The sequence below is a fragment of the Stylophora pistillata genome, chromosome 5 (assembly GCF_964205215.1).
Source record: "Stylophora pistillata chromosome 5, jaStyPist1.2, whole genome shotgun sequence".
Taxonomy (NCBI): domain Eukaryota; kingdom Metazoa; phylum Cnidaria; class Anthozoa; order Scleractinia; family Pocilloporidae; genus Stylophora; species Stylophora pistillata.
In genome coordinates this window covers 7,676,195-7,700,482 of record NC_142523.1, presented here as the reverse complement: position 1 = coordinate 7,700,482, position 24,288 = coordinate 7,676,195, and the positions used below count along the sequence as shown (strand labels likewise).

At 37.6% G+C, this 24,288-nt stretch overlaps 1 protein-coding gene, 1 long non-coding RNA gene and 1 pseudogene across 4 annotated transcripts; 2 read left to right on the top strand and 1 right to left on the bottom strand.

The window, feature by feature from the left end:
* Window positions 1–4: 4 nt before the first annotated feature.
* Window positions 5–11,308, bottom strand: LOC111318990 (uncharacterized). Of its 2 annotated transcripts, none has more exons than XM_088759795.1 (8): window positions 10,729–11,308; window positions 9,625–9,857; window positions 8,648–8,777; window positions 5,471–5,496; window positions 4,032–4,204; window positions 2,890–2,927; window positions 2,368–2,490; window positions 5–1,761 (listed from the first exon to the last, which is right to left on the bottom strand). In XM_088759795.1, exons 1-8 carry the CDS (start codon window positions 11,045–11,047, stop codon window positions 977–979), a joined length of 1,827 nt encoding a protein of 608 aa, XP_088615921.1. In that variant the 5' UTR covers window positions 11,048–11,308; the 3' UTR covers window positions 5–976. The 2 variants fall into 2 exon arrangements, with proteins under 2 accessions (XP_088615921.1, XP_088615920.1); XM_088759794.1 differs by having other exon boundaries at window positions 5,003–5,496; window positions 10,729–11,291.
* Window positions 5,220–5,956, top strand: LOC111340986 (uncharacterized). The gene is made up of 2 exons (XR_002695806.2): window positions 5,220–5,361; window positions 5,541–5,956. It is a non-coding gene; the product is annotated as an uncharacterized LOC111340986 (long non-coding RNA).
* Window positions 11,309–15,941: 4,633 nt separating the features above from the next.
* LOC148730060 (uncharacterized) lies at window positions 15,942–23,708 on the top strand (annotated as a pseudogene). The gene is made up of 7 exons (XR_016001104.1): window positions 15,942–16,317; window positions 18,654–18,786; window positions 18,918–19,074; window positions 20,024–20,202; window positions 21,591–21,659; window positions 22,072–22,775; window positions 22,982–23,708. The product of XR_016001104.1 is annotated as an uncharacterized LOC148730060 (transcript).
* Window positions 23,709–24,288: the final 580 nt, after the last annotated feature.

Below are 24,288 nucleotides of genomic sequence, written 5' to 3'. Positions count from 1 at the left end.
ACAATTGAAAGGAAACAAACAAATGTTTTAATTTGGATAGCTCTTTGCAAATAAGCTTACATAATGTCACAAAATGAAGATGCCAAGGGATATGGTCAGAATATATTGGTACTCTCTAGTGTTGGAGAGTGGAGGGGAGAAGAGGAGAAAAGAAGTAGGGAGGCTGGGGTGGGGATAAGCACTGTCTCCATCTTGCCATCTCCCATTCCTGTGAGTCATCACTGCCAGTCAATTATGAACAAAATAATGTGCATTATTTTGCTTTTTGTTTTCATTTATGTATACCCTATATCATACACTGTACCTCTCGTTCCAGATCTTTACCTCTTATCTCCTCTTTCTCTCCCCTTGTATGTCTCTCCACACTGTTGTAAAAGTTTTTCACAGCTTGGTAAAAAGCTCTAGATCTCAACTACCTCTTTTTCAGGTTAACCTATGGTATTTATTATTTTTTTTAACAAATTCTTACTGTAACCAAAACTATTCATAAAAATATACTGAAGTATAAACACTTTGTTTTACAGTACAAAATTATTTTGACAAGGGTGATAGCCATGCATTTATAAGTACTGAAAAATATTACAAGCAATTTTTTTTTCACAACATACAGAATTGTAGTCGTTCTCACTAAAAATTTTTGTATGAACACAGTGTTCTTGAATTCTGCTTGGCAGCAAATGTCTAGATCCTTCTTTTAAAAAATATAAGTTTTACACTATTTTGTAAAAGTATTTCACTTGACTAACTTGCCTCATGCGATATAATGTATCATGCAATTGCACATTGTCAGAAAGAGATACAAATTGTTATTACAAGACTAGTGTAGAAAATTGTGTATTCCTACTTTCCTATATTGCCTTTGTTACCTAAATGGCTAACATATAAATGACAATTGAGAGTCGATATTAACTTTTCCATGGAGAGCTCTTAGGGTCTCAACAGTGACCAACTTCTAAGAACTTCCAAAGCTCATGTCCTAAGTACAATTATTTCCCCTTTTCTGAAGGGGCTCATACACATCTTGCCTATCAGACCCTTCTAGGGGCTCATAAAAAGATTCTCTCTGAGACCCAGGGCAATGCACCACTGCATTTGGTACACCAAACTCAAGGGTCTGCTCATAGGCTGGATTGTCACGACTAGACAGAGGTCTGTTTGGAGAAGCATATTCTGCACCACTCACATTTGCTCCACCTGAATCTGCCCCATCAAGAACATTATACAGGGGCTCACTGACTGCACCATCATGGGGGGCCTCCTGTCTGGAATGGGCAATTTCTGTATCTGCACTTTCAAGTACATTATATAGTGGTTCCTGATGTTCTTGTTTGGATTCAGGCACCTCAAGAACATTATACAGTGGATCCTGTTGAACACCAACATCTGGGGCCTCATATGTCTGTCCTACATCAGGCCCATCCAGCACATTGTAAACAGGGTCCTGAATGTATCCTAGAGTATCATGTCCAGGATCTGGCCCTTCCAGCACATTATATAATGCCTCTGACAGATCTTCTTGTTTGGTGTCAGACTCCTCTAGGACACTGTACACAGGGTCTGGCTGTACACTTGGTTTTTCAGGTTTTTTCACATTGCTTAGTTTCTGTTTAGGTATTGGTTCCTTGGTGGATGGCTGGTTGTTCTGTAGACTCTGGTAAACTGGTGCTGCTGTTGGTGTTTTCTTGTTCAGAGTTTGGTAAACAGATGAGTTGTCATAATTTTCTTCTAGAGAACTGTACACAGCTCCACAATTTTCATGTCCTATTGTGGAAATTGGAAAAATAATTATATTACAAACTAAGAGAATTGTTCTGAATAGATTCAAGGATGTTTACCAATTACTAGAGATCAGAGGTTTCTCCATTTAGATTTTGTGAGTCTAAGTTATTTTTTACTTCATATTATTATTTAGAGGCTGCTGATAAGTGGTATAACTGCATTAAAAACCAAGTGTGAAGTCAAAATAGCTGCATATTGGCCAAGTTACTTTTTCCTTCCAAAACTTATAAACTTTGTAATTTAGCTCCAGTTTTTTTTGGAGCACACAATCAAAGCAGGCACTCCTGAAACGACAAGATGGGCTCATCTTGCCTAACATACTCAAGCAGCCAATCAGAGCATAAGATTCATTTCAAGATACAACTAAATATAACTGTCATTAGTCAAAAAATATCATTATTACTGCCAAAGAAATTATCATATTAACCATAATAATTATTAATTGATAGAAATATATAATAATAATTATCACTGTTATTATTTTTGTTTTCATTATCATAAGTTATTAATTATTATTTTTTCATATCATTATTGACCCACCCCTTTACCCCACCCAATAACATTCCATGTTATTGCTGACCAACTTACCCTTTTTATCAACAAGTTCCATGTATGTTGGTTGACTCTCTTGTTCACTGAGAGTTTTGGCTTTCTCTTTTGGTCTTTCTATTTCAATGTCATCCTGAGGTTTTCCATACACTGGGTTCTTAACTAGGATTAAAAATTTAACAAAGTAACAAAAGTAATCGCAAACTGTCATTGCATGGAGATATTTCATAAAGTGTGAAAGACTCAAGCTAAAAAAAGCTTAAAAAGTTTATTAAGTGCGTCAGTATCATACAACTTGAGCCTTAATAACTAGTTTGAATACTTTAGATAGAAAGGCCATCATGCAATTTCAGGCTAAGTAATTAATTTGGTAGTAGACAGAAACTGTCACATTCCAAATGTTTAGATTTAATATATGAGACAAAATAGAGAACAGAAATATATCATACTCTCATTTCTTTGCAATTCGTCACGGTGCATGGGTCCAATAGAGTTGCAATGTCAGTGTACCAGTCTTAAACACTTTCAGTAACTTTATACACTTTTTAACAAATTCCTTACCTCCTAAATCTAGTTTTGCTTTCGTTTCAGTATTTTCTCTGCAAAACAAATACATAATGATAATTTATTGATCACAAGGCTTTAAAATTACTTTAAACACTTTTTTTCTTGTTCATTAAACTCATCCAAAGTGCAAAAAAATTTACAATTATGATTTCTCTCTTGCTCAGCAAGATGCCAGTTATGAAAGAAATCAAAATCCCTACAACCTTTGTAATTTCTTTTGCAACCTTAAATTAAAGTCAAATTTGAAAATTAGTGCAAATGGCACAATGTAAAGGCCAGCAGCTTAAAGCTTATGATTCAAAATTTCAATATCACGTTTGTGTATGATTATCATTAATAGCTATTGTTATCTGAGTGCATACACAAATTGTGATGGTTAGAGGAGACAAAATTTGACTCTAATTAAAACCATAATTTATAATTATTATTATAGAACAATTATAAAACATGATTGGTTAATTAAGCTGCCAGTAGCCCCTCTAATACAGTTTATAATTGCCATGCTAAGTTGTAACTGGACATTGCAACTAGAACATGTACACATCATGCCTTTTCAATTGGACACAGTGTAATTTGTGTGAGTGTTTGTCAGTTCTCACTAATAGCAAGAGCATGTTTTCCATTTCTGCCTATAATCACTTCAGACCTGCAATTAACAAGTTAGGTTCCATGGAAAAATTCATTACCTGACAAGGGAATTCCACTTATTTAAATTGCCCACAAAAACCGATATAGCATGAATCCCGAAGTGCATTTTAACACAAAACTCATGAGTCAGGTGATGGATTTTCCTTGAATCGCATAAAGGAATAAAAATAAGAAAAAAGAAACAGCAAAAAGATTGTCTGCTTTTATCCTGAGTGTAAAACAAGAGATGTGAAACAACATCACTTTTAGCCTCGTTTTCAACTCACAATTCCATGCTAAACGCATCGCTTTGATAGCCAATCAGAATGCAAGATTTTATCCAATTATGCCATTCTAGCTTGAATTTGTAATCATCTGATGTTGTTTGTCACTCATTCATCACTTGGTTCCTGCACGATCATAACTGACAAAATTCAGGTGATTACCCTCTAACAATATAATTAGACATGTCAGTTACAGAGTCACTCAGTTTTGTTTAAGCAGCTTACCGTGACTTTTTTCTCCTACACAATATAATGATCACCCCTACGACAATAATCCCAAAAGCAACAGCCCCACCAACTCCCGCGCCAACTGCTACTCCTTTGTCTTTTCCACTTGCTCTTGCCTCTTTGTCTCCTGGACCATCCCTAGTAGGAAGACTTAACTCTGTGGTTGGTAACTAGAATAAGATTAAAAATTATTATCAAAATTTGTCATTTGAAGAACTTTTTGATGAAAGCAAAAGTACAATCATGTACATAAACTAGCAACTGACAATCCCTTCTAATGAATAAAGTTCTAATTCCTGAACACATTAATTGTAGAAGGTGCCTTCATTTTTTTTTCTGAAATATCTTATTGGTGAACAGGAATCTAAATCATCAAATTTGATTGGTAAGTTGCATGGTTGTAACTAGTTTGGCTTTTTAACAAAATGGACCACAGTTCATAATTTTTTTTCTGCTCCATCTACAGCAAAGCAAGGTAAAAAGCCAGGCACTCGCTTCTTGATAGTCCTGGTAATGTTAAAAGCCCGAAGCCAAATTTTAAAATCAAAATCCAAAGCATAGAGAAGTAGGTTCTGTCACCCTAACAAGTAAAATTTGTTTCTTTAGCTGATAGTTAAACTGTATCATTTTAAAAACTTTTGAAACCCCTATCTTAAATGAAAACAGAACAACTTTACAGGCCTGATAAGTTTCCAGGACTTTTGAGGGATAGGCCTCAGGTTGGTCTGTATGGGGAAAAACTGAGCACTTAATTGGTCTTGAGTATGGTTTTTTCCCACACTCACCAGCTTGCCTAGTAAAAGCAGAATTATAAAATACAAAATAATATACCTATATGTAATAACTAACCTCTAGGCACCATGATTATAATTATCATGGTTTCATAAATAATCATTACGGTAACACTTGCACCCTCTGAACATTTCAATTTACAGAATCATCGACTGTTCTTGAAACAGGAAACCCACCTCTGATGGTTCACTATAATTTGGTTCCCCTGTGCTAACTGATGATGATGATGACAACGAGGATGATGACAATGACAATGACGATGACAATGATGATGATGATGATGATGAAGATAATGTTGGGATCCCTGTGTTTGTGACTTGATAATAAGTCTCCTCTGAATTGACTGGTGAGAAGCTTTCCAGTTCTGCTTTTGATGTTGATGGTAGAATTGGTCCAGACGAACGTAAAGCTGGCCTTGTTTGAAGTGACCTGGTTTCCATGTGTGTTGATACAAATGCTGAAAATTTGTCTGTTTCTGTTATTGGACTTCTTGTGGTTGCACCCAATGAATGAGACGGTGATGGGGAAGCTGTAGGTCGTGGTATTGGTGACAGTGGGGATGTTTGTGATGATTGTGACAACAGTGAAAATGAACATATTGGAGTAGGAGAACTCCTGATCACTGTAGTCGGAAAAACACTTACCAAACTAGTACTATTGGGGGCATAATCTGAAAAAGAGAATGGAAGTTATATGAATCACTCTTTCAAAAAGTTGCTAAAAGCAAATTGAATTTGAGACCGCTTAAATTGTTCTGTTGAAATTCGAACAGTTTGTCTCACCAAAAACATGGTGAGTCTCTCTCTGTAGTCGATTGTGAGATAACTGTTATTAAGTTAAACATTATGGCAGCTAGTCTATCTCAGATGACAAGGATGAACAATTTAAACCCTAACAATGCTGTATAACAAATGTTGGTCAGCTGTACATTCAATGTGTTGTGCATCAATCTTCCTAATTACTGATATGTTTATCTGATTTTATTACTGTTACTGTATTTAAAGAACATAAAGTACTTGTACCAATGTTAGTAATAAAATTATTACTGTATAAAAATACTGTAATGAATTAAGTAACATGATTAAACTAATTGCAATTGATCAAAGAATAAAAACAGGATGTAAAAAGCAGCAATCAATGAGTGTGCATGTGCCTTAAGTCCACAAAATGAATCCACCACAATAATTTACAAACCAACATAATTAAGGACCAGCTTCTGCTTCAGTCAGTGCTACAAGTAATTGTGTTTTCTATCAGAGGAGACACAAAAGCTGAACTAGTCTTTAAATCTACCGAAGAAGCATAATATTTTGCTTCTGATCATTGAAAAGATTGTGCTCTAACAAAGTGATAGCTTGTTCTGTTTCCCCACTGGTGCTTATATAATGTTAGGTTGCATCATCACTTCAGATGTACATACTTGAGGATGCTGCCAATATATGACCACATGCCTTAAATTTTCTTGCTGGATTAGTTATGTCCATGAAAATTTACACATGTGTATAGTACTTGCTTTTGGGCTAAGTCAATGATGAGAATCAGCCTAGAGAAACAAAACTTAACAGTTGGCCAACATGTTGGCTGACATGTCAGTTAAGGATCCTGGATTTTTTACCTTTACCCAAGACATTCAGTTTCTGACAAGGAGGCAGTATAATTACCATTTTGTGAGTTTTTGTCTTAAATAGGAAGCATACGGTAACCATGAAAAAAGCCAATTCTATAGAAGTATACAGTCACTTCACTTGTACCCGGAAGACTCACCACCAGTGAGTTAACCACCATCATGGCAATCTGGCCATCACTATACAAGTCCCCCCTCTTAATTCACCTCTTAGGCTGCTACCTAATAGGCCACTTCCGAGTTCTTGTAGTTTAGTCATCTGGTGCCAAAATTACAGCACAAGAATGAGGCTAAGTGCAAAGTCTATCTCATTGGTATAAAGAATTAAATGCTGTGGTGGTGAATGTGGGTGAAAATGTCTTGAAATTCAATTTGGGAGAGTGAAAAGAAGGCATAAATTTAAGTGATGGTGGCAAAGGTAGTGTCCGAAAGAAAAGAACCCAACTGCTTGATTTATACAAAAAAGCTGCAGCAGGAGAAATTACAAGCAAGTGAGAGGAAATTTCCAGTACAAAACATTTTGAATGCTTGGATGTACAGCTTCTATAACACTCCAGGCCTCTGCATGCAGCCTTTGCTTGAGTTGTTTTGATGTCATCATTAACCATCAATTGTTTTATTTCTTGCTGAATTACCCTACTGTAGTTTGCTAAACGAAATAAAACTAAATTAAATGGAAATCTGTAACTTGTGAAATGAACTAAAAATCTGTAATTTTGGAAATGGAAATCTGAAGTTTGCACAATGGAAATCTGTTATTTGCAACACAAGAAGTGAACAAACTCTTGGCCACTACCCAGGTAAAAACACAAGGCGGGATCCCGCCAATCCCACCTGGGATTCCGGGCTTCTCCCGCCCGGGATCCCACCCGGGATTATGGAACGTCCCGGGTGGGATCCCAGGTGGGATGCCAGGTGGGGTCCCGGGTGGGATGCCAGGTGGGATCCCGGGTGGGAACCCAGGTGGGATTCAAGCCGGGATCTTGCTCGGGATTATGGAACGTAAGCTGGAAGGATGAATTGGTTGGTTCACTACCAGTGTGGGTTCCTAGCATTATTGACTGAAATAATAACAACTAGGGAAAGTGCACAAGGAAAATCTTTGTGGCATACTTTGCAAAATATTCACATGAACGTTTATCGTGGTTGTTTACCATTTAACACAAATTCCCAAAAATTTTGGTTGGGATATAAATGGTAAACATTTTTTTAGTTCATCCCACTGGGAAATTCCCAGGACAAACATAAATTCTAAAAGGTAGTCCCATTTTCTGGTTGGGACATTCCAAATGGAAATTCATTTACAGGGGTTTCATTTAAAGGGCCAGGCACCGGGCAAATTGACCGGTTGTGAGGACGGTTTTGCCCACCTGATTTGACAATCTGGAGGAAAGTTTATCTTATAAAGAAGTTCAGTTCAAAGAGCTTTGCCCACCTGTGAAAACCAGTTGCCCTCCTGCAGAAAACATTAATGAAGCCCCTGCATTTACCACTACTAAATGGAAGGACTCCTTGAGTTTTGTGCTAGTTTCAGGCCTCTTGGCCTTTGGCCAACACAATCGCTTCAACAACAACAACAACAAATATGGCAGGTTCATAGCAAATATTAATGGGGGATGCATGTGTATCATTCAGTGTTCATGTTGCTCTTATTCTTGCTCTTATTCATGTTGCTCTTATTCTTAACACATAGCTGTTTCTTGTATTTAAATCGTGAGCAGACTTAAAATCACTAATTTGCATCCAAATCCAATGGCTAGTGTCAAGTTTTATGCTATATTTTATTCTCCCGCGAAAATAATTGCAAATTTTCTGCAATGTGTTTACTTTCATTTAATACACAGCTGACTTATCAACTAGGCTGTCGGAAATAGCAAATCTTAGCCGATCAGTTTCTCCTGTCTAGTGCCATCTGGAAATTTTAGCGAGGCAAATGGTCAATGCATGACCTGTACCATTTTCACCAAATGAAAATTCCACACTGAAATGTCTGGAATTTATTTGTAAATGGTAATCAACTAATGAATAATTCAAATGCCACATCACAAATGGTGTGGCAAGATCAATTACTCTTGGATGGGGGGCTCACTGGTGGCAAGTCTTCCTGGTGGTGAGGAGACTGCATACCATTCTATGCCTGGCTAGGGCTATAAATAAGAATTCTAACCATGATTTAAAACAACTTAACTTGACTTACATGTTACAGTTCCTACCACCTTGAAGAGATAGCAGAATTCTTTTCTTGGCTCTTTTTGCTTTGTCATACTTATGCAAGTAAGATTAAGTTTGATGATCCTCCCAGACAAATTTTTATGCTTGTCTTCCCACTGAAAAGAGAAAATCCAAAAGTCTAGGATAGCCCCAACTAAGTGTATGTCAGTGATGAAGAATTATTTCACTGGTCAACCTGAAACTCTTCATTAATCAACAATATGATTTCGTTATTATATAGAAACAGATTATACCTGTAACACTAGGTGTTAATTGTAGTTTTTAGTATCAATTGAGAATATTAGACTTCTATTGCTTGTATCATTTTAAAATACATGCAGTAATTATAACATTGACATGTCAATCACCAGTGATGCATGCCATCAGTTGTTTGCAGTAAATAAGTAAAAATTGCTTCTGCAAAATGTCAATCATTATAGTAGACAATAACCTACAATTGATATGTAGCCCAATCAATCTTCCTCAGAACACCAACGAGTTATAATCAGTACTTTCAATTGAGGTCTTAAAACAGTGTTTGGTGAAACGACACAAGTGATTGAGGTGTGTCAGCACTATAACAATTGATATAATTGGCAACTAATAAAACTGATTTACAACTACAATTTTTTTTAGCCTGAGCTTGCACTGACAACTGAGTTCAAATATCCCTAGCAATTTGTATATAGCACAAATGATTGAGTCCAATCACTAGTAATTCATATTTTTGGCACAAATAGCTCTCTATTAAATATTGTTCTCTATACATTTCCTAAGGTGCTAACAAGGAGAATTGGCATAACAATCAAGAGTTTCTTCAGTAAGTGATCATTTTCTTTATTCTCATGACCTTAATATGTGATTCTGGGGTGATAATGTAAGGAGAAATTAGGTGCTAGTCACTATTAAGGTTAAAGGGTTAAGAAGGACTTGTAAAGTACTGTTCAGTAGTAGCTATCTCACCTGGATGAAAAATTTTTGCTTTCTTATTGTAAGGTTGAAAATTCCATCTGTTACACTCTCCCATCGAGCTTGAAAACCACTGTAATCAAAATAGTATCCAGACAGGCAGCATTTATATTGTTTTGAACTGACTGAAGTTTCCTTTTCTTTTTTCACTTGCAGATCAACAGCAAAGTATAAAACAGGATTGTTATTTCCACCAACCAGATTTAAGTATGTGTGGTTTGGACAACCTGAAAGACAGATTATGTTGTTATTTATGTTATTAATATAATTCACACCTCCAAAAATAGCTACAAATAAAATGAGTTTTATGCTTGCAATTTCTAGTGTGAGAGAAAAATCGAGTTTCCAGATGGGAAAGCCTTTCTCTTATATTGAAAATTGTTTATTTCATCCTTACAATTTCTACTGTGGAATCGAAACATTCCACTGACCACCTTTGTGTTGGCATTTCTGCCTTCATTGTCAAGAGAGCATAGCATAATTAATATGACACAATTCCACAAGTGCAGAGCCATTTCTTGGTGCATAATTATACCACATGCCCTTGGAATGCAAGAACTGAACTCACAAGTGCCAGGTGCAGTTCTGCGATGATTGACTTTCACTCGGTGTTTTATGTGTGCCATGAACATGCTATGCTTCTGGAGCACACAATAGACACTATGCTCTTGAGGCCCTCTTCTTAGGATATTCGTGTAAAGAATTATTTAGGCCCAAAGGGTAAGTGTTATTCAGTACTCCTCTAATGGGCCCTCAATCTTTAACAAAAAGATTTTGCATTCACTTGCCATTCTCTGTAGCTACAAGCACACAAATGAAAATAATCATACAATGATCATGGTAAATGGAAAAGAGGGCATGGATAGAAGACAGGATTTCAGTAAATAACATTGTATGTTTAGTACCCACTCTTTAGTTGCTGCTGTACTGGAGCACAGGAAAATTCGTTTTTATTGCAACTGTTACTATCATCCCAAGCCGTTACCTCTCATTTTCCATCTCCATCCTACCACATGCCTGCCTTTTAAAAACTCGAAAGCTTTGCATGGAATTAAGTTAACCCTTTACAGTGCAAATGGAATTGATTACTATACCAACCTCCAAAGTTTGTTGGCAGTTGACCCCCCTTCACGCACTTTCTTAACGACGGAACGAAAGAACGAGGACTAGCTTGACAACGACAACTGCAAGGGTCTCCATCTGAATGTGCTCCTAACGTGGGGCACCATTTATACAACTGTCCACCATTGGTACAGTCAGTGCCCTTCTTTGTGTTTACAAAAAACAAATCAGAATCATAGGACCCCCTCTCCACTACATAATTCACCACGATTGACTCATTGATAAAAGACTCTATGAGACTAATCAGTCCACTAAAAGCCAGCAGGACCGGGAATAGAAAACACTTCCGTTTCATCCGGCTGCGAATAATTTTTTGTTGCGTGAGTTTTTAAGTCGGTTGAGGCAAGCGGGCTGTGATCAGGACGAGCAACCAATCTACTATCAACCAGATCCTACTTCGAACAAAATTACTGTATCCTTTTTTCTGAAAAGATCCTGGCTACATCGACGTTAACTGACAGCTGCTAATCTCTCCAAAGAAACCAAAAGATGATTTCACATAACTTCCGCTACCCTCTCTCTCCACGTACCATCCTCGGAGACCCAGGGGCTGTGAGTCGATTTCAAGGTAAGGACATAAGAGCCGCTGTGGACATTGTCTTACAAGACTAGTTCTAAACGGTCGCAGTCGCTCTGGCATCTGATTGGTGCCAGAAAATCTTTGTGTTTTTCTGCCCAATCAGAGTGAAGTGTCCATTTGTATGTTTTAACACGCACATATACAACAAGCTCTGTTGCTCGCTATGTTTGTTTGAGCATATGGTATTTCGGGAACTGGACTGGACTGGACTGGACTGGACTGGACTGGACCGGACTAGTAAAACGAGGACTAGTAAAACGCGGACTAGTAAAACATGGACTAGTAAAACGAGGACTAGTAAAACGGGGACTAGTAAAACGTGGACTAGTAAAACGCGGACTAGTAAAACGGGGACTAGTAAAACGCGGACTAGTAAAACGCGGACTAGTAAAACGCTGACTAGTAAAACGTGAACTAGTATAACGCTGACTTAACAACAACAACAACAACAAAAACAATTTCATACGAAGGCGATCACAAGACTTGATGGCGAGCCAATTCAGGGAGCGACAATCCCTGTTTGACCTTTAAGCTACAAATGGGTTTGACATGCGCCAGATACAAACGATTTTATAAGTCTAGGCTAACAAAGAAAGAATTTTATTCAGCAGCAGTTCAAAATCTAAAAATGCACTTTCGTCGTAAATTTCACGGCAGAAACGCAGGAATTCGATGAATAAAAGTCGCATTAAATCTCCTTGTGTCTAGGTAGAAAGAGTCTCATTGGTAGAAAGAGTCTCATTGACTTCAGCTTTTCGGTGGAAGAAAAACCGATTTACACACGCCATTACAGAAAACAAACCAGCAGACTGACAACTCCAAAACACATATTTGCATTCACTTACAATTTGACTTTCCGTGACATTTTAAAACGGAACAGAGGTAAATCTTCGAAGATTAATCGTTGTTGGAAATAAAAAATACTTTCCGTAAGATCTCTGTTTTTCTCTTTACGAGAAAATCGTCGCATGATTAGTTAACTCGTGTGTGTTTGTCATACCAGTACGACATATGGTATTTTGAGGACTGGACTGGACTGGACTAGTAAAACGCGGACTAGTAAAGCGCGGACTAGTAAAACGAGGACTAGTAAAACGCAGACTAGTAAGACGGGGACTAGTAAAACGCGGTCTAGTAAAACGTGGACTAGTAAAACGGGGACTAGTAAAACGCGGACTAGTAAAACGCGGACTAGTAAAGCGCGGACTAGTAAAACGGGGACAAGTAAAACGGGGACAAGTAAAACGGGGACTAGTAAAACGCGGACTAGTAAAACGTGGACTAGTAAAACGCGGACTAGTAAAACGGGGATTAGTAAAACGCGGACTAGTAAAACGCGGACTAGTAAAGCGCGGACTAGTAAAACGCTGACTAGTAAAACGCGGACTAGTAAAACGCAGACTTGATAACAACATCAACAAAAAAAACAGTTTCATACGAAGGCGATCACAAGACTTAATGGCGAGCCAATTTAGTGAGTGACAATCCTTGTTTGACCTTTAAGCTACACATGGGTTTGACATGCACCAGATACAAACGAATTTATAAGTTTAGGCTAAGAAAGAATTTCATTCAGCACCAGTTCAAAATCCTAAAATACACTTTCGTCGTAAATTTCACGGCAGAAATGCAGGAATTCGATGATTAAAAGTAGCATTAAAGCTCCTTGTGTCTAGGTAGAAAGAGTCTCATTGACTTCAGCTTTTCGGTGGAAGAAAAACCGATTTACACACGCCATTACAGAAAACAAACAAGCAGACTGACAACTCCAAACCACATATTCGCATTCACTTACAAGTTGACTTTCTGTGACATTTTAAAACGGAACAGAGGTAAATCTTCGAAGATTAATCGCCGTTGGAAATAAAAAATACTTTCCGTAAGATCTCTGTCTGTCTCTTTACGAGAAAATCCTCGCATGATCATTTAACTCGTGTGTGTTTGTCACACCAGTACTGCTGTTTAGCATATGCTTCTTTACTCTTCAATTGAAAGGTGTCACATCGTGACAGTTAATTCTCAAAAAAATGTTTCAAAATTTGCTCGGAAGCCTTTAATTACCTTTACAAATAAAAATGTTTCGGCGAAAGCTTTCTCTTTAATTTGAAGAACCCGAATGATTTAGGGCTACAATTGCGAGTTTAAGTACGGGAAAATCCTCCTTGAACTTAACAATTTGATAGCAAGTGAGTTATAAAGAAAACAAACTGTATTCAAATTAAAGAGAAAGCTTTCGCCGAAACATTTTTATTTGTAAAGGTAGTTAAAAGGCCTCCGGACAAATTTCCAAACATTTTCTTGAAAAGTAACTGTCATGATGTGACACCTGTCGATTGAAGAGTAAAAAGCAGACGCTTTTGAAGAACCAGCAGCACTGGAATTCTTTCTTAGCCTAAACTTATAAATTCGTTTGTATCTGACGCATGTCAAACTCATTTGTAGCTTAAAGGTCAAATAGGGATTGTCACTCACTAAATTGACTCGCCATTAAGTCTTGTGATAGCCTTCGTATGAAATTGTTTTTTATGTTGTTGTTAAGTCCGCGTTTTACTAGTCCGCGTTTTACTAGTCAGCGTTTTACTAGTCCGCGCTTTACTAGTCCGCGTTTTACTAGTCCTCGTTTTACTAGTCCGCGTTTTACTAGTCCTCGTTTTACTAGTCCACGTTCTACCAGTCCCCGTTTTACTAGTGCGCGTTTTACTAGTCCGCGTTTTACTAGTCCCCGTTTTACTAGTCCGCGTTTTACTAGTCCTCGTTTTACTAGTCCGCGCTTTACTAGTCCCCGTTTTACTAGACCGCGTTTTACTAGTCCCCGTTTTACTAGTCCCCGTTTTACTAGTCCCCGTTTTACTAGTTCCCGTTTTACTAGTCCCCGTTTTACTAGTCCTCGTTTTACTAGTCCCCACTTTACTAGTCATCGTTTTACTAGTCCAGTCCAGTCCAGTCCTCGAAATACCATATGCCTTTGTGCACGCCCGGTCAAACTCTAATCTAATCTTCGCTTGAAAAAAAAGAAAAGCTAAACGTGGAAACTTTTGTGTATTAGATGTGGGTAGATAACCCTGTACTAAGCTGACATTTACAATAAAGCAAGCCCGCCCTTTCCATCCAATATTTTTCGGTCTTCGGTTTTGTTTTCCTTAATGAAAGCACCATCAATATCCCAATGATCAAAGGTATTTAACTTGGCCTTCAACAATCGACAAAAGAGGTGAAATGACAATGACCAAGAGACTAGAAGAGAATCCGTGACCTTTCGAGCTCAAGAATTTGAACACTCAACGCAGCAGTTAAAAGATTAAACTTTCTCCAAATCCCTTCGGTAACTGTCGGAAAACATATCTCCTTCCACGATGTTCTCGATGATTAGTCTTTGTTCAGATTTTAATTAGCTAACCGGAAACACAGCTGTAATAGCTGATGTGGACCTGCTGTCCTAACCCACCCATCCCACCCCAGAGGAGGACATCCATCACACAGTAATCTCGTGTGTGGGAAATTAACGTCTCCTGCCCCAACCCTGCAGGAGACGGGACCTCCATTTATTCGTCCCTATCCGAGAAGACTAGAATATCTAACCATTTCTTGACGTTATAGAAAGGTAGCAAATTCTTCTCAATTATTTTAAGACCTTGAGTGTTGGTCCGGCCGGGGCTCGAACCCTCGACCTCCCGCACTACAGTCCAGCGCTCTATCCATTGAGCTAACCGGGAGGCGGTTTACCATGAGTTTACCATCTCATACGGCGCCAAAACTCAACCTCAAAATAACGTGTAAAAGTAGCGTTGAGTTCCAAATGGAAATTAAAATCATTTTGCCGTCGTGGTTTCGGTTCGTAAACGACGCAAATTCTGGCGATTTCTCGTTGTTCGCAAAGGACGGCTATGAAATGTACTAAGATACAATGAATATATGAAGTTCATATATTTCAACTGCGGTATTAGATACGTATGATGCACGATCCTCGCAGTAGAGAGCGCTATTTATGCAATAGCGAAAATCGGACCTGAAAAAAATCAGGCCTGTACGGGACTCGAACCACTGACCTCCGCGATACTAGTGTAGCGCTCTACCAATTGAGCTAACAAGCCAACTGGGAGCAGGCCGTTAAGTTGATTCGTAATAAACCCGTGATGATAAATCAGATACAATGAATATATGAAGTTAATATATTCTGATTTTCGCTATTGCATAAATAGCGCTCTCTACTGCGAGGATCGTGCATCATACGTATCTAATACCGCAGTTCAATGTATCTGATTTATCATCACGGGTTTATTACGAATCAACTTAACGGCCTTCTCCCAGTTGGCTTGTTAGCTCAATTGGTAGAGCGCTGCACTAGTATCGCAGAGGTCAGTGGTTCGAATCCCGTACAGGCCTGATTTTTTCAGGTCTGATTTTCGCTATTGCATAAATAGCACTCTCTACTGCGAGGATCGTGCATTAGACGGAAATGTACTACTTAAAGTGCACGGGCTGAACTATTGTTCTGCCAATTAGATCTTTTGTTTTTCCAAGTCCTCGTTGCCGTCGCCGTCGTGGGTCGCTTAAGGTCCCTATTAGGGACTTTAAGCAACGAGAGCGGGGACGGAGACAGCACCCGATTCGCTTGTAATTAACCGCTTACATGCGGATTTAAATTAGCATCAAATTAACGCATGCAAGCGGTCAAAGTAGGGCCTATTTACCTATCGTGAGCTTGTGACGTATACTGTCAAAATATTTGCGCCCTTTTCAGACCCCTTTGACTAGCTGCTTTGTTTCCCTGCACAACGTGAACCTTTAGGTTATTGTTTCCCATTACCTGATTCTGACCTTTCTACTCTAAAATGGAAAGGCAATCCAGATTAATTTATTCAGGGGAACAAAAGGAAGTGCTAACCACGTTTTTCAACGAAGGAATGACCTCGACCAAGAAAGCCATGTGCGACAAAATTCGTGCATGTGCCGCGAGAGTCGGCATTTCCGAAAACCAAGTGAAGGTATTTTTCAGCTTACACCTTAAAAGGTTCCTCGGCCTGGAAGTGATTAAAATACATTTTATCATGGGCACTAGGATAATTAATTTCCTACACTAAATTTCATGTATGTATGTTGGTAAGACTTTCAAGCTATTTTTATCTTGGTGTAATTTCTGAACTTTTGACCTTTTCTGTTACGATCTTAGGACATCTTTCGACCTTTTTTTTTTATTTTATCACACACAGGCTGTATACGTTGTTACAGCGTAAGATTTTCGCCAGCCAGCTTAGTTCCAGTTCTGCGTTGTCCATCGCTTTTCACGAATAATTTGAAAGCCGTTGATGTTGAAAGAAAATTAAGCATGTGATGCATAATGTAATTTTAGATGGAACGACCAGAAACCGCCTTCAACCATTTGAAGCCACCTAAAGCCACCTAAAAACAAACTCAAATTGTCTTAAACAATTCAAAACCATCTGAAATCACTCACAACCGAAAAATAATGTTCTCAGAGTACCGTATTCATTGACTTTTTTACGATTTAGCGCGCGCCGGTGGTGACTTTTGTAATCACTAGAAATTCTTTGGATCCCGTTTGCACGTTTCGCATTGCTGACAATTGTACTAAATGAAAGTACGTTTACTTCTAATGAAAACGTAATGTACTAGGTACGATTATGAAAAATTTCTTGATAACAATTGTGCAACTTTGTCCTCTCGTGATTCAATTGTTCTCCTGAAAATGAGATCGACTGTAATATATTCTTACATAATGAAATTATTGGAACAATAATGGCTTTTTTACGTTGCACCCCTCTCCTGTTCGATGCACAACGAAAAATTATTAATTGAGCACGATGATGATGGAAATCGTTTGTCTTGAGATGGCCTAACAAGCCAATTCTCTCAGTCTCATATTGGTTTTAGATGGTTGTGGGTGGTTTCAGGTGAAGCTAATTGTTTTGTTATTTACCTATAATGTAAATGTTATCTTTTGTATAATTACAGTAAAACCCAATTAAACTAAATATTTTGAATAAGGTACTTGCAAGGATGTTAATAGAAAAGGATTATATTGTAGAATTGCTTCCTGATAATTTTCAAATATGTTCTTCAAGGCAGTAAATGTCAAGATAGTCAATCGCCAGGGCACTTTAGATTTACTCATTCATATATTTATATATGTTTAGTATAATTTCAGAGCTGAGCAAAGAGTTTCCAGCAATCTGATTGGTTGAGCGGTTCCTTATATGACGCTACATAAACTGCTCCATGCAGTTTATATAAAATGTTAAAATAAAATGTTAATAAATGTTACTAAAATGTTATGATTTCAGAAATTTCTCTATTGTTCAGCTCTGAAATTATACTAAAACAATTTTTTGCCCCAGGTTCGGTGAATATCGTCGAATAATTGTCAAATATGGGCATGTATATATACATTTCTCCCTCTCTTACTCTCTCTCTCTCTCTCTACCTTGCTCTTTCTGTCGATTTGTTTATTTATTGATTATTTTGGCATATACATTATGCAAAGTAGGAACAAATAAAAATCACTTTAAAAAGATTTTTGACTTACAACAATTTACAAATGTTGGTAATATTACAGTTGAATATAAGAGGAGTATTTGTCAAGTTTTATAGCAAGATAAACAAACTTTGCAATTAATTGATGTCAGTGTTTAAACTGTACCATACAAATGAGTAGAGATCCATCAAGAAATACTATTAAGGACTCAAGATCTTCAAGAGGCTCAGAACTTCAATTTTTGGGATTACATGCATAGACCTCTCCTAGACTTTGCAAATTCAAAAAGGCGACATACCGGTAATAGGGGTGTCATTGGCATAGTAGATATTACAATGATAATAACAATCAAGTTTTTGAATTTAATTATATTGTGGTAGTCTTAATATGCTCACCTACCTCAAAGCAATGTACAATTTATGGAAAACTGAATTAGAGTTAAAGAAAATCTTGGGGGAAGATGTGGTGTCACTACTTGAGCAAATTGTAAAAGCTAAGCAAACATGTCCTTAGGATTGAGTTGACTTATATAATAACACTTTACTTTTTTCCAATACTTTTTCAGCTACTGTACAATGTCATCTAACTGTTATGAGTCATGCCAATACAATAAATTAATTAGACAGAATGTTTTCCCAGTTGCTGATTTAGTATAGGTTTTTTCATGATCCTTTTGAAATTACAAACTAGCTGTGAGTGGGTATTGTCAGTGACAGCTAGTTCAAAGTTTTCTTGTTCGCCAAATTTGTAAACCAGTTGGAATTTTACACTTCTTTGTCTTTTCTTTTTTTTTCAATAATGTGAAACATTACTTTTTTTTCTGATCAGCACTGGATAAACAATCACAATGCAAAATGTAATAGTTGTTCCAGAGTGCTTGATGCACAGAAGAGGACAGAAAAGAAACCAGTGAGGAAACAAAGTGGGTTTAATGCTTTCACTAGGGAGATCCTACAGAAAGGTAATCACAGATATAAACTACATATTTAGCTAAAATTGGACAAGTTCCTCCACTTTTCTCCAATGGTATGGAAGACCTCTGCTCTTCCCACAGTCTATTCTGTGATTATATCATGTCCTTTAATTCCACAGAACAGACAGGGGGAAGTGCAGAGGTCTTCCGTATCATTGGAGAAAAGTGGAGAAACTTGTCTGAGTCAGATAGAGATGCCTACAAAAAGGTGGCAACAGATACAGGGTCAGTTGTGTCACCACCCTCAGCTGATAAACAAGCTTGTTAGCTCAATTGGTAGAGCGCTGCACTAGTATCGCAGAGGTCAGTGGTTCGAGTCCCGTACAGGCCTGATTTTTTTCAGGTCTGATTTTCGCTATTGTATAAATAGCACTATCTACTGCGAGGATTGTGCATCATACATATCTAACACCGCAGTTCAAAATATATGAACTTCATATATTCATTGTATCTCATTTATCACTTTCACGGGTTTATTACGAATCAACTTAACGGCCTGCTCCCAGTTGGCTTGTTAGCTCAATTGGTAGAGCGCTGCACTAGTATCGCAGAGGTCAGTGGTTCGAGTCCCGTACAGGCTTGATTTTTTTCAGGTCTGATTTTCGCTATTGCATAAATAGCGCTATCTACTGCGAGGATCGTGCATCATACGTATCTAACACCGCAGTTCAAAATATATGAACTTCATATATTCATTGTATCTCAATTACTATGATGTTTATCACAGTATGTGTTGTGAACTTTGTAGTTTTTAAATGACTGCATGGGTACAATTTACTAAACTACATCAAATGAGATCTTAGTAACAAGTAATTGAAGTGATATACCTGATAAAGTAACTGACATGATTTGGTTTATGTTGAAAATGGCCTTCAATTGTGCTAGAACAGCTCTTCCATCTCTTTTCTTGTGTATCTTTGCCTGAACTTTTCTAGCCCAGGTCAGGACTAGAAGATGTTAAATTTTGTTTAAACAAGCATTTTGTATTGAATTCTGCCATACATTGATTTAATTGATAACAGTTTATAATTTCCCAGTTTTCTTATTGTTATAATTATTTATTTAACTGGTAGACTGACTATTATCAAATTAAAATATGATATTTATCTGTATGGATTGTCAGGTATTAAGATGTGCCAAATGTTTTTCATTACTTTAACTTTTATAATTGGTCACTAGGTGTCTCACTCTCCTAATAAAAAATGAAAGTTATTGAAAAACTCAGGTACATTCTTGTTACTAACCCTTATCAATGGTTTACACAGGTTGCTGAACTGGAAACATTAGGTGGTCATGCAGTTGTGTTATGTGCATATGATGGCATTTGTTATCAAGGTTCAGCTGGAATTGGTGACAGTCTTTTGAAAACAAACATCATGGAAACATTTGCAAGTAGATTACACAGTGAGTATACTGACTATAAATATGCATTAGCACTTTACTTTTGATATGCAGTTTCAGAAGCTCTTCCGAATTTGACTTGTAATGAGATACAATGAATATATGAAGTTCATATATATTTGAACTGCGGTATTAGATACGTATGATGGACGATCCTCGCAGTAGATAGCGCTATTTAGGCAATAGCGAAAATCAGACCTGAAAAAAATCAGGCCTGTACGGGATTCGAACCACTGACCTCTGCGATACTAGTGCAGCGCTCTACCAATTGAGCTAACAAGCCAACTGGGTTCTGTCCTGGTGTACCGGTTCACAAGGGAATTACCATTGTTCTCTCTTTGTTTAGGAGTTATCGGTCAGCTATTGTGTATTGTTTGGTCTTTTGTATTGGCTCTTGTGAACCGGTACACGAGGACAGAACCGCCAACTGAGAGCAGGCCGTTAAGTTGATTCGTAATAAACCCGTGAAAGTAATAAATGAGATACAATGAATATATGAAGTTCATATATTTTTGAACTGCGGTATTAGATACGTATGATGGACGATCCTCGCAGTAGATAGCGCTATTTAGGCAATGTTATTTAGCGCTATTTTGACTTGTAATTTTGAAATCTTTCTACAACTTTTTCGCATAAGACTTTGTGAAGTGTGTCTTTGATTGATCACTGTAGTGTATTGATTATACATGTACCTATCTCATTTATTGACAACAACCTAGTATGGGTTCTAAGGTGAGCACTTTGTACTTAATTCAGTAAATGTATTACTTGCAGTAATCCTACTGTACTGGAAATACCCGCATGCTGTAAAATTACTAAGTCAGTAAACACTTATACTTCTATCTGTGTAACGTGTTTTTCGATAAAGTTCATTTGGCCTTGGGCAAGGAAAGAGAAACAGTCTCTTTGTGTCTAAGTGACGACACTACAATCCTCCTTTTGGAGTTTTCTATCCATGAGTTGATGATGAAGAAAAAAAAACATGTATTAAACCAATTACATTGTATTGCATTTCCTCACTGAAAACATAAACAGGAGAGCTAAACGCATCATCAAGAGCAGTAATCCCTTTTCTCGTTTTAGGCTACTTAAAGTGTACATCTTTGGTCTTAAATACCACAGTAGTCTCAGTATATTATCCCTTACCAAAATTAAGTATACTTTTAGCATACTAATTCTGTAATCAAAGTGTACTGCAAATGAGATACACAAAGTATACTTTCAGTAGACTTGAAGTACCAAGAATACCAGGAACACCAGGAAATGAAACACAATGAAAGGCACTACATTAATGTTTAGATCAACAACTTACTACACTACGCATCTGGATTTCTAAGAAATTAGAAAAGAAAGTATCAGATTTCCAGTGAAAATATGTCGTTATTTTATAGGTAATCTCTTGGAGGAAAAGCGAGACGTCTCTGTTAAACATCTACAAGAAGTGTTCGACACCAAATACAGTATGTTTTTTATACATATATGTGCCTTAATACATGCACGCTCGGGTTCAGACCACATGTCAGAGCGGCAATGTCGGTGGACCAGAAGGCCGCATTCAGTTTCAGTTTTGCCATAAGTGAAAACTACTTATTCATAGACTTCTATTTGAAGTAGTTAGGTGGAAGGGGTCAATAGCTGTTTTTCCCTTAGTTTCTACTTTTTCTTTTGATTTTATGCAATAAGAAAAAAAGTCCGTCTTTCCCGACACAAATTTTGATTCTGCTTTTGATTTTTTCTTGTGGCAATTCTCGTTGTCTATAGTCTATAGCTAGAAGTCCTGTATAGTTATATGATATTCGGTGCAGCAAGCAGTGACATCTAGCTTCAGTTTTTTTTTTTTTTGCTGTTAATTTCTATCTTTCTCTTTCGTAGGTGAACTTGTTGAAAGGAGAGGAAGTAAAATGCTTTACGCCAAGATACAGCAAATGGGCATTTTATTTAACAACCTTCCATTGGATGTAAAGGGAGAGATTGGTGTTATTCCCCGGAAACCGTCGCTTTATGGAAGCGGCCAGCGCCGAAAGCTGTGGCTCACCTGTCATGACTGGAGCTTTGGTATATCTTTACCTGGACCCTCCTCGGATAGTTGCATAACCCCTACAGCCATTACTCACACATCAACTTCCCATACGCCCGCTCCTTCCTTTTGTAATTCATCAACTTCCTCTAGTCCACCTGGTTTAAGTTAGAAGCCATTTTATATTACAAATCATCTTTTCATTGCAATACATCTTAATATTACGATACATACATCTTCTTATTAGCACGCTATACACTACACTTCCTTCTCCCCTGATACATGTCACAGCCTGTCCGCTCCGCTAGTTAGATGCCTGTCATCACCATCCACCAATGTAAAGCCATCTCATGTAAGTGCCCTTGTTAGAGTTCAGCAATCTTCATCCCACACAAGTTCTTGTTGTGTTTATTCGTCATTTGCAACCACTGCTACAGTTAGTGTTGACCAATCAACTTCCCACACATCTGCTGTTCCGTTCGGACCACTCATTGATGCACTTTACCTAATTTCCCTTAACACAGCACCTCATCGGCTCCTGGTTTTATCGTGTCCAAAGGTGAGCCAGTTTATTTATTTCTGGCTTTGTAAAGTTTAAGGTTAAGGGTGTTAACAACTCATAATGTCGGTTTATTGGGCGTGAGAAAGGAATGTGAAATTTGAATGAAACAAAGTGAAGACGCTAGAATGTAAGACTGATGAACTATTTGCTCTTTTAAGTATTTAACTCTGACGTGATGAACTTTGTAACCCTTTTTTACGCAGATACTGAATTTGAAATGCTGTTACCAAGTACGGCCGGAGAAATACCTGCAGTTCCTGTTCTTTTACTACGAACACACATGGGGGAACGTTATGATTGAAGTGCAAAGGGTCCTTACTCCAGCACTGCACCCTTTGTGTCATGAGGCAATCGATGAAGGGGAATCGGTGTTTTCGGTCGCTTTTATGAATGGCCTTGTGAGCAACTTATTTTTAGTCACTCGACATAGATCAACTTCTTAAGGCTGACTTCCCTGATCAGGCGCGACAACGTTGTGGAACTGTGCATAACCAATTGTAACGTGGTTTTTAGCAAATAAGTCTCTTCATTTTGTAGTTCTTTTGGTTTGGTTTTTCAGCTAATGTGTGAAATCTCAGAAGGCAATAAAAGAAAAAAAAACACTGTTCATCGGGCTTTTCAAATACCATTGTTTATCGCATAGTTTCATAACAAAGTTAAGAATATAGCACCATTCGCAGGTATATTTTTCTCTTTTTCCATTCACGGCCTTTTTTTTAGATCCGAGTTTGGTGTTTTAGCCAACAATAAAATTTGCGTTGAACACAGGAATACTTCCATTATTACATACTGCGTATGCCAATTGTAAATGATATGTTTTAACTAGCTTAATTTTATGACACTTGGTAAACAGTGTCACACTTGCTGCGTCTGTTGAGTCGAAAGTAAATCATGGGCATTCGGAAAACTGATCATTAAATGGCTTACGCAGCTTTCCCCTCGAGTAGCGTCACTATCTTCATTCAAACAGTAGTCCAATTCTGGGTGACTAAGCTCTGTACTTATAACGCTTGTACTTTACACGTCAATCAGTCACTTCATTAAGTATTGTAGTTGATCTTCCTCCACGAATGAACCCGTCTGAACATTTACCCTAATTCTTGGCATTCAACAAGAGTGGCACGTAATAGCACTTTAAATTTTTTAGGATTAAGTAGGGGGGAAAACAGTCACCGCTATTCATTTTCTTTTGTGTTGCCGCTACTTCTGGTTAAACGAAGACTTTGTTGCTGTGAAAACCATATAAAAGACGAAATGAAGACCATTATGGCCCGGGTTTTTCTTGGTCCTTAGCTGATGTAAAAACCCTGGAAAACTATGTGTGTTTTAACGTTCCCAGGAAGATATCATTCAGATCATTATAAACAATTTGAAGCAGACGTGAATTTATCCAAATGAGTCTTCTCGAACAATGAAAACTGACTCACATTTTTGTGATTTCTGTGGTATATTGGCATTCACCTGCTGAGATGGATTTGAAAAAAATTGTCCTTTTTCTTCAGCTTTCCTT

Excerpts from the sequence above, each read along its gene's own strand:
- LOC111318990 (XM_088759794.1), bottom strand. The coding sequence starts at position 11,047 with ATGAAACGGAAGTGTTTTCTATTCCCGGTCCTGCTGGCTTTTAGTGGA. Across the intron at positions 4,205-5,002 it reads ATTATAGTGAACCATCAGAG|TTACCAACCACAGAGTTAAG; the intron begins GTGGGTTTCCTG and ends ATCTTATTCTAG. Across the intron at positions 1,762-2,367 it reads GGAACTTGTTGATAAAAAGG|GACATGAAAATTGTGGAGCT; the intron begins GTAAGTTGGTCA and ends TTTCCACAATAG.